The sequence below is a fragment of the Eriocheir sinensis genome, chromosome 41 (genome assembly GCF_024679095.1).
Source record: "Eriocheir sinensis breed Jianghai 21 chromosome 41, ASM2467909v1, whole genome shotgun sequence".
Taxonomy (NCBI): Eukaryota; Metazoa; Arthropoda; class Malacostraca; order Decapoda; family Varunidae; genus Eriocheir; species Eriocheir sinensis.
Window position 1 is genome coordinate 4,886,920 of NC_066549.1, and position 10,828 is coordinate 4,897,747.

At 42.8% G+C, this 10,828-nt stretch overlaps 1 protein-coding gene across 7 annotated transcripts in view; it reads left to right on the forward strand.

Moving 5' to 3' along the window:
- LOC127009523 (beta-1,4-N-acetylgalactosaminyltransferase bre-4-like) overlaps positions 1–7,737 on the forward strand; it is a 34,341-nt gene extending 26,604 nt beyond the window's left edge. For 6 of the 7 annotated variants that reach the window (XM_050882660.1, XM_050882664.1, XM_050882663.1 and 3 more), the window contains 4 exons: positions 433–669; positions 2,049–2,232; positions 5,926–6,144; positions 7,458–7,737. In XM_050882660.1, the coding sequence (XP_050738617.1) occupies positions 433–669; positions 2,049–2,232; positions 5,926–6,144; positions 7,458–7,647 (830 nt within the window). In that variant the 3' untranslated portion in view covers positions 7,648–7,737. The remainder of the gene's footprint in view (positions 1–432; positions 670–2,048; positions 2,233–5,925; positions 6,145–7,457) is intronic. The other variant, XM_050882662.1, reaches the window with a different exon arrangement.
- The last annotated feature ends 3,091 nt before the right edge of the window (positions 7,738–10,828 follow it).

Consider the following 10,828-nt stretch of genomic DNA (forward strand, 5'->3'; position numbering starts at 1 on the left):
TTTTCATCGGATAATTATCAAGTTGTGTTAGAGTAAAATTAATATAAGATGAGAGACTGTACTCTACCAAAAGGTCCCGCTCTCTCGACGAGAGCAAGTGCTCGTTATCGTCGATCTCTGGGTACTGCCAGGACCTCACACACCACACACCCCATCCCCCTTGCTCAAGGGGGGACAGTAACCACTCCTAGTTGACCGAAAGAATCCGGCCTGAGCGGGGCTCGAACCGCCGCCTGTTTGGCCGGTAAGCCTCGCAGCGCAGCACTCTACCTATTGAGCCACCGGAGCGGTGGCTCAATCGGTGTGTGTGTGTGTGTGTGTGTGTGTGTGTGTGTGTTATCTGCTTTCCCTCTGTGTATGGGTATTGGTGTCGTTGTGGGTGGGGTGTGGGTGGGTATTGTGTGGGTGTAATGACTTCTCTCCCTTCTCCAGTGGGGCGACTCAGGGTGGAGAGGAACCCCCCCAGTCTGGAGGAACAGGAGAGGACCCATCCCGAGCTGACTAAGGGCGGCCACTACTGGCCGAGGAACTGTACGGCGCTCCACAAGGTCGCCATCATCATCCCTTATCGAGACCGTCGGAGCCACCTGGCGGCCCTCGTCCACCACCTGCACCCCTTCCTGCAGCGGCAGCTGATCGAATACAACATTTATGTGGTGGAGCAGGCAGGTGAGCGACTGCTGGTGGAGGGGCGTGAGCTACGTGGGCTGGCATGACACAGGTCAGTCCAGTATTGCTAGGTGAGAAGTGACACAGGCCAGTCCAGTATGGATAGGCCAGAAGTGACACGGACCAGTCCAGTATGGATAGACGAGAAATAGCACAGGCCAGTCCAGTATGGATAGGCCAGAAGTGACACAGGCCAGTCCAGTATGGATAGGCCAGAAGTGACACAGGACAGTCCAGTATGGATAGGCCAGAAGTGACACAGGCCAGTCCAGTATGGATAGGCCAGAAGTGACACAGGACAGTCCAGTATGGATAGGCCAGAAGTGACACAGGACAGTCCAGTATGGATAGGCCAGAAGTGACACAGGACAGTCCAGTATGGATAGGCCAGAAGTGACACAGGCCAGGCCAGTATGGATAGGCGAGCAACGGAAATAAGGATGGACAGAGACAGTCTAAAAATCAACTAACACTGATGCTCACGGGGTTGTGGCGTTGTGTTGACATGACACACACACACACACACACACACACACACACACACACACACACACACACACACACACACACACACATACACACACACACTGAGACCCACAGCCAACACGACTTTTCTCCTCATTTAGGGTCGACTTGTGGTTGAAATTTCGAGTCAAACAGGTCTTCATTCGAACGCTCTGCCTTTCGTGGTGTAGGAAATATGACTGGAGCCAAATTAGAATTGTGACAATAGATTTTTGTGTGTAGGAGTCGTTCGGTATCCCTGTAGGAAATATGTCACTACTCGCCCCAGATTGCTAAATTTGTAGATGTGACGTGTGGAAATATATCGTAGGAGATGTGGCGCACCCCTCCCCATCCATAGGGAACTGCTGTTAACGGGGCTGTGGCCGGGTGTCAACATGATAACGCCTTTTACCCCTCCCTTTCTATCATACTTCCCTGAGTCCCGCTCACTAGCCCTTATGCCCCTAACCCAGTGGTTCCCAGCCCCTTTTTTCAGGCGACCCCAATCATGAACCTCTAGATGACCGCGACCCCACTAGTTTAGATCTTTATGTGTTACTGTAACATAAAAATACCATGTTTGATATTTTGAGGTCTTGGCGACCCCAGGAAAAGCGCTTGGCGACCCCAGGGTTGGGAAAAGGGGCCCTAACCTCTAGCACAACCCTTGCCTATCGCCCCTTGACACAGTACCTCACCATTTACAAACGCCTTACGTGTTACAAGAAGTGCATCACAGTTCTCAGTTTATATTTTTTTCCACAATGCAATGCCTGTCTACGGTTCCACCTCATTCCCTGTTCAGGCATCTGTGCATTGTTAGGGAGTCACTTTGCTTCAAAATCTATAATGTTACCCATCGTTTGTAACAGGAAACGGTCCGTTCAACCGAGGTATGCTGATGAACGTGGGTTTCACGGAGGCCCTCCAACAGTTCCCCTACGACTGCATCTTGCTCCATGACGTAGATCTTGTGCCGGAGGACGACCGCAACCTTTACACGTGCCCGCAGCCGCCCAGACATATGTCGGCCTTAATCAGCAGCCATCATTATAGGTGTGGCTTCCATAGGAGTTGTGTTGTATGGAATAAAAGTTTAAGTGTATTTCCTTTTTTGCAGCCATGTAAACGAAATGGTTGTGTTTTCTGATGAGTGATTTTTTCGATAAGATAATTATGACTAGCATTTTATTATTATTATTATTATTATTATTATTATTATTATTATTATTATTATATTATATTATATTATATTATATATATATATATATATATATATATATATATATATATATATATATATATCTATATATATATATATATATATATATATATATATATATATATATATATATATATATATATATATATATATATATATATATATATATATATATGTGTGTGTGTGTGTGTGTGTGTGTGTGTGTGTGTGTGTTTCTCCGCACACAGCGAATGGTTTCACGTTTCAATTATCTTCTACTCCACCCTCTCAACCGCCGAGTAAAAAGATTAGTATGTCAGGCAAAGCGATGATATGAAGAAAACATTGCAGCCAACTGTAAAATAATCCGAAATCCTTCTTCAGTTATGTAAACAATAGGAAGGCGATCAGAAGTGAAATTGGACCTTTAACAAACAGTGACGGTGAACTAAAATCTGTTCACTTAAGTCCGACCCAAGCTGACAATATAAACCTAAGCGTGTTTGCAAACTGAGTGCTGATTGGCTACTGCTATGGCTTCCAAGTTTTCTTTAACCTCTGTTTGTGTTTATCTCACGCAGCACTTTCTGCTAATCTGTACTGTGTTTACGAACACGCTTAGATTTATGTTCTCAGCTTGGGTTAGACTTAAGTGAAAAGACTATAGTGACTGACAGCCAACACGTTGCGAACTTATTAAACAATTACTTTTCTTCGCTGTTTAATACTAGCAGACTTCCCACCACTACCACCAACACCAGTGACGACAACAGTACTAACGTAAATCTAGAGCATGCATTGCCTAACTTTGTAATAACTACCGATGAAGTCCTAAAAGCTCTCCAGTCCCTTAAAACAAATAAAGGTCCCGAACCTGACAAAGTATATCCTATACTGCTTAAATAAACAAAAAGCGAAATACTCTCCTCCCTCACAACCGTATGCATTATGTCCTTGCGACAAGCCATCGTCCCTTCGGATTGGAGAAAGGCTAACGTGGCCCATTAGTATAACTTCAGTTGTAGGTAAGCTACTCGAGATCATAATTAGAGACAAAATTGTGAGTTACCTTGAAAGCCACTCATTAAGTGGGGATTCACAACATGGCTTCCGTAACAAAAGATCCTGCCTAACAAACCTATTGACTTTTTATAACGACCTCTTTTCAGTTTATGACCTAACTAAATCGTTGCACGCAGTCTATCGTGATTTCCAGAAAGCGTTTGATAAAGTCCCACATCATAAATTACTTCATAAATTAAAGCAACTAAGTATTGACGGTCGCGAATTGGTTGAGCAACAGACAACAAAGAGTGGTGATCGACGGATTTAACTCAGAGTGGGCGCCGGTCATTAGTGGCGTCCCTCAGGGCTCGGTTCTTGGCCCAGTGCTCTTCATTATTTACATTAACGATGTGGATGTTGGAATCAATAATCACATGAGTAAATTTGCAGACGACACAATGATTGGTAATTCGGTTCTCACTGACGAAGACTGACAAAGCCTCCATTAGGATTTGCATAAAATTTCAGCTTGGTTTGATAGATGGGAGATGCCCTTTAATATAGAAAAGTGCCAGGTCCTTCAAGTTGGAACAAGAAATATGAAGTTCGATTACGAAATGCGCGGCGTCAAACTCAAAAGCGTTCAATAAGTCAAGGACCTGGGTGTCAAAATCGCGTCAAACCTCAAATTCTCACAGCAATGCATCAATGCAGCAAATAAAGCGAACAGAATGTTGGGCTTCATTAAAAGAAACTTTTTATCAAAAAATAAAGATGTAATGCTTCCGCTCTACTATAGTTTAGTCAGACCCCACTTGGAATATGCGGTACAGTTTTGGTCTCCCCACCATGCAAAGGACATTGCCAAATTAGAAGGTGTTCAACGTTAGGCAACAAAAATGATCCCTTCCTTGCGCAACAAACCCTACGACGAGAGGCTTTCCACCCTTAACATGTTTCCTCTTGAGAATCGTCGCCTCCGAGGAAAACTGATCGAATGTTTTAAAATACTTAATGGATTCACGAATGTGAACAAATCAAAATTGTTTGCGAACGAGGAGTAATGGCACAAAACTTAAAAGTAGGGAAGTAAATTCAGACTGCACCATTTTTTTCTTCACCGACGTTGTAGTGCGAGAATGGAATAAGCTCCCACCTTCAGGGGTCCAGTGTAACATGATTGACTACTCGACCGACACTTCCTTCAACTTAAATTTAACTAGAGTTGAAATCCAAAGTTTTGGAGCCATTTGATTAATGTAGAATCAGTAAGGTTTAATTAAGGACAGACCACCTAGCCTGGACCATGGGTGTGGTCTGATTTTCTATGTAAATCTATGTAAACCCCGGCATAGCTGAAGTTCCCCTACCCCCTTACCCATGTCCACCCCCCTACCAACCCATACCCACCCGACTTGTAACCCCTTAAGCCCCAGTCACACATTCACGACAATGACTCCCGGCGCCCTCCCGACATCAGACCACGCGCTGCCAGTTTTGGAATGTTGCGCTGCCAGACGTACGTAACGACCATCGTAAGTCCATCCCCTTGAGTGCCGACCATAGCCGATGTCGAAACGACGTTGTTATGACGTCGTTGAGATGGACATCCGACGGCCGTAGCTTATTCGCGACGGGTGACAGATATTGGGGAGGGCCCCGATTGTTTTGAAATGTCCAAAACTGTCGGCGTACGGCCCGACGGTGGGAGGCGTGGTCTGAGTCGGGAGAGCGCCGGGAGTCATTGTCGTGATGCCCGAGTCACACATACAAGACAATGACTCCCGGCGCCCTCCCGACTCAGACCACGACTCCCACCGTCGGCCCGCACGCCGACAGTTTTGGACATTTTCAAAACAATCGGGGCCCTCCCCGATATCTGTCACCCGTCACGAATAAGCTACGGCCGTCGGATGTCCATCTCAACGACGTCGTAACAACGTCGTTTCGACATCGGCTATGGTCGGCACTCAAGGGGATGGACTTACGATGGTCGTTACGTACGTCTGGCAGCGCGACATTCCAAAACTGGCAGTGCGTGGTCTCTGTCGGGAGGGCGCCGGGAGTCATTGTCGTGAATGTGTGACTGGAGCTTGAATGTGTGACTCGGGTTTTACCAAACCCACTACCCCACTCCGCCTCCACCTCTCCCCTACCCCCCCCCACACACACACACACACACACACTCCCAACCTACACTGAGAAGGCATTAGGTTTTATCTAAAGCGGAGTATTAGTAGGCTTCGCGGGGTTTATGCTTTTATATAATTTACAGTCTTTGCAGAAAACAATTTTAAATATCATTCAAGAAACTTAGCATTCTATAAAAGGTTAAAACAGCTGCATTTACATTCACTATAAAGGTGAACAGTTCGTGGTAGCCTAACTGAAGTGAGTAGAAAGGCTAAACAATTGTTGATATTGATAAAGTAGTTATGGATGGCGATGGCAGAAGTGAATAATGGGTTTTCAGGAGCTGCATTGTGTAGCTTGGCTGTCCTCTGGCACACCTGTTATATTCTTGTCTGTATTTGTGTTCCCAGACTGATTTATCCGGGTTACTTTGGGGGAGTGAGCGCCATGACAACGGATCAGTTCAGAGCCATCAACGGGTTCAGTAACGAGTTCTGGGGATGGGGCGCTGAGGACGACGACTTGTTCAAACGCGTCAGACACAAGAAACTGAACATTTCCCGCTACCCCGGCGAGCTGGGCCGCTACACCATGCTCTCACACAAAAAAGCGGAACCCAACCCTACCAGGTGAGTCTTGGGGCCATTCTTACAGTCGTCTCCGAATGTTCGGAAGACGGTCCCGAATACGTTCGGGTGGCTTCTACAGTAGTAGCAGTATAGTAGTAGTAGTAGTAGTAGTAGTAGTAGTAGTAGTAGTAGAAGTAGTAGTACTAGTAGTAGTAGTACTACTACTACTACATAAATGATACCTCCACCCATGTTTATTTTCCCGACACATAATCATGGAGGGCTCCATAGCTTGGAGGTCATTAGCCCCAACTCTGTTCGATAATGACTGTGGCATCCAACCATATCACTAATAGTACCTAACACTAAATCACCTATCATCTATTACGTCCAGATCCCCCTTTCCTTCCCTACTCAAGTCACTCCCGACCCACCCTAATGTCACTCTGCACCACTGTGGCTTCATAGTCCATATTGGAGATGTTGGTAATTATTTAGTATTTAATTTTGAACAATAACTGAAAAGTCAAAATGATTGAATCACTGATTCTGATGACTGATACCGATTGACTGATTCAGTCCGATTCACTGTAAAAAAAAAATATATATATATATATATATATATATATATATATATATATATATATATATATATATATATATATATATATATATATATATATATATATATATTATATATATATATATATGTATATATATGTATTTATATATATATATATATATATCTATATATATATATTTATATTTATATAGATATAGATTTTTTTGTGTGTGTGTGTGTGTGTGTGTGTGTGTGTGTGTGCGCGCGCGCGCATGCCGCGCTGCAAATGTCTTCGATGGTTTCTCAGTACCGTTAAAAGTACCGCAGGATTTTTTAGTGCTGTCCGCGGTAGTGCGGTATTTTCAGAAAGTTTGCGGTAGTGCGGTACTTTTTTTGTGATGCAGTACTACCGCACTACCGCACTAAGTACTGCACTTGCTCACCTCTGGTAAAATAACGGAGAGACAATCTACTTCTGGGAATCATAACATTTTGACTGAATTTACTCAGATAACTATTGATTCACACTCACAATACATTACCTGCATAAAATGACCCAATAAAATACTTCCGAATGAGTAAACAAATTCTCAGAATTTATTTTCTTTTCCCACCCAAAGCAAGTCATGAGCCACTGGCGATTTAAAAAGAAAATTCACTTTCATCTCCGCTTTTTTTAATATATGTAGATAACTTCATTAAAAATATATGGCTTTGCTGTGGTTAATCGTCCTTAATGTAAATAAATAAATAAATAAATAAACATTTATACATATCCTCCTAACTATAATAACTGTCTTCATTTGGGCAGTCTTCTTTTTGTTTCATATTCCACTTCGCAGGCACAAGAACCTCAAAGCAGGAGAGAAAAGGTTCAAGAAAGACGGCCTCAACAGCCTCAAATACCAGATCCTGAACATAGAGCGGCGACACCTGTTTACCTGGATGCTCGTGGCTCTGCCCCGATCCTGAGGCGGCCAAGATGGAGCGTCCGTCCTTGATTAGATATTGTAGTAGATCTTGCATTGTAACACTTTGCATTTACTTCCCCTGTTGTAATTGTAACAAATAAATTTACATTTTGCTGAGTATTGTGAATGTCAAACGTTTCCACTGCCAATCTGCTGCCCTTCCCACTAGTGACTAAAAGGATCGGCAAATCAACGACCGTCCGGTCCCGCGCTGGAAGGTGTTGCACCACACAATGATGGATACTTGCCGGAGGTAACGAGCTTCCTGTTCGGCTCTTCTAGTGCAGTTATATTAAGCTGTTTGCTTCCATACATTGGAAATCCAACATTGTACTTAACAATGTTCCTAGCCTACGGATCATTCTAAATTATTTCTTTCTTGATTTAGATGGTTAATATTTTATTAGTTGCAATAGAACTCTTGTTCCTTGTGCAAGGCATGATTGTGTGCTTCCCTGTTTCATGTGGGCCTTTCCTGTTCGGTAACAGGCCTGTTACAAAGACAATGTGTTTTAAGCTTTTATTTGTGATTTAAGATTGTGAATGTCATGACATTCAACCTCTTAAATTACGTTTCTTTTTTTTATATTTGTATCGTAACCGAAATCTTATATCAGTTATTGTAATGGTCCCCACACAGACTGTCCTAGGACTCTCTCACCCGTAGATCAATCATGCCGAATATTACTTGTGTGCTTGCGAGGTTTTGATGCTCCCTACAATGAATGGCTTAGGATTCCCTCACCTTTTGGTCAGTTATGTCGAGCATCGCCTATGTTCGCATGGTTAAATCTTTCCTACAAAGAGTGGCTTGGAATTGTCTCGCCCATTGGTCAGTTATGCCGAGCATCGCCTGCGTTGTCACATGGTTTAATGTTTTCCACTAAGAGTGGCCTGAGATTGTTTTACCAAAGGAGGCTGATCCGTCGGTCGGTTCTGCCGAGCAGCGCCTGTGTTCTCGCGTGGTTCCCCACAGCGAAATGCCTGTGACCGCATCTCACGTTGTCAATTTTGGCGGGCCCCGTAAGACGCTGCTCAGCCGTCAGGCTTGTGTAAGCCGTGAGTCACTTTGCTGTAGGTTGTATGCACTCTGTCCTCAACGACATTCCTGGGGCTGCCTTTATGTGCCTTTCTCTATTCGATCATCTGCAGTAGCACTTTGCATTGTCATTTTGTGTTAAATTGATAATATTTACTTATATTTAGTAGTAGTAGTATATATATATATATATATATATATATATATATATATATATATATATATATATATATATATATATATATATATATATATGTGTGTGTGTGTGTGTGTGTAAGTATGTAAATAAGTATAAGTTTATGGTAGTAGTAGCAATAGTAGTAGTAGTAGCAGTAGTAGTAGTAGTAGTAGTAGTAGTAGTAGTAGTAGTAGTAGTAGTAGTAGTAGTATTACATCAGTAATAATAATAGTAGTAGTTGTAGTAGTAGTAGTAGTAGTAGTAGTAGTAGTAGTAGTAATGGTAGTGGTAGTAGTAGCAGTAGTAGTCAAAGCTTTTGTTGGTGCTGTTACTGTTGGAGTAGTAGCATCAAGATGCGGCGGCGGCAGAGGTGGCAGGGAGGCAGGGATGCGGCAGGCAGGGAGAGGGCGGGGCCGCGTGATTAAGGACATCACTACTGTCTCGCGTCACCCCATTCATATCCCTCTTGCGCTCTGTATTTTTATTTTACATATTAAATACGTCGTTACTCAACATCTTATCCTTGTTCTTTTACATAAAATGAATAATGATGAATATGATGTAAAAAAATCGGTTTGTAGTACCTCCTTTTCTTAACAAAATATAACCCTAATGATATACTGACATTGTTTGATTCACTGTTTTATGGTCAATCATAGTGTGCCACAATATCTCGTTCCTTGCTAACCTGACCACTATGTTCGCATCATTGTGGCCATTAATATACTCGAGTAAGTTTAGCAAGGTACGAGAATGTGATTCATTATGGATGATCATAACCAAAGTTAGTATTTTGAAAGAAAAGAAGTTCAGATTATTGAAATTACACATCTTTTTTTTTTTTTTTTTTTTTTTTAGAGGAGCGTATGGGGGGAGGTCCATAGTTTTGGACCTATGGCTTTGATTCCACGAAATGTTTTATGTATGTTGGCACGGATGGTCATATGTGAGTTTCATGAAATTTTATTCTCTTCATTTTAATATAGGACTTGTTCCTCAGTCTGTAATTTTCAGTCACTGGATTTGAAAAATGTTCCATTGAACGTTATTAGAAATATCAACAATCTGTATTGATGAAAAGCTTGATTATCATTTCAGACAGACGAAAAATCTTTATTATTACCATATATGTCAATTTTCATTTCGTAAAATTTTTATTTCATAAATTTGATTTTTTTTTTGTCAATACGAAAAACTCACCTTTTATTACTGTTTCATATGACATAACACATAATAAAACAGCATTTTATTTCTTTAGGCTTAGTAGACCCCGCAGCCGCCACTACCCCACCCGCCAGTTTCTCGTGGAAATACTTTATCCTCCTACGGATTATATCCCTCTCTCTGTACTTTTATCTCCAGTTTCCTTTCTGGCCGATTTCCTCACGCCTTCGTGGTCTAGTAGACAGCGTGACTGGCTACTACTCCCCGGACCCGGGTTCGAATCCCGTCCCGGATAGTCGGTGTGCAGCTCACCCAGCTGTTCTTTCGGCCTGGTCGATGGGGAAACCTGGAGAAGGTGAACTATGGCAATCCCGGATTTCACAATGACCCGTGTCCACGGGTAAATATTTTTTACCTACCACAGGCTCAAAGGGGCAACGGATCGGAGATGGGCACCGCAGCCACGCGCAGCTATAGTGTACGCACCCACCTTACCTACCTTACCTATCTCGGCCACTATTCTCTCAAACCTGTCGACAATGGTGTGGCTCAGAGGTGAGCCACCCACCACCATGAGAGAGCGAGCGAGCAAATGTGTGCGTACGTACGATATATTTCAAATTGTTTAAAATAAACTTATTAAAAAAAAACATCGCAAGCGGAGAAAAAACGTAAGATTTTCAACTTACGCCGTAAGACTTGAAAATCACCGAAATAATGTAAGACCCACAAAAAACGTAAGACTTGAGAGGTATGAAAATGGTGCGTGTAAACAATCCCTTTTCGGGGGCGCGCAGTGATTATCAGGGCAAACTGTACATAGGCTATAC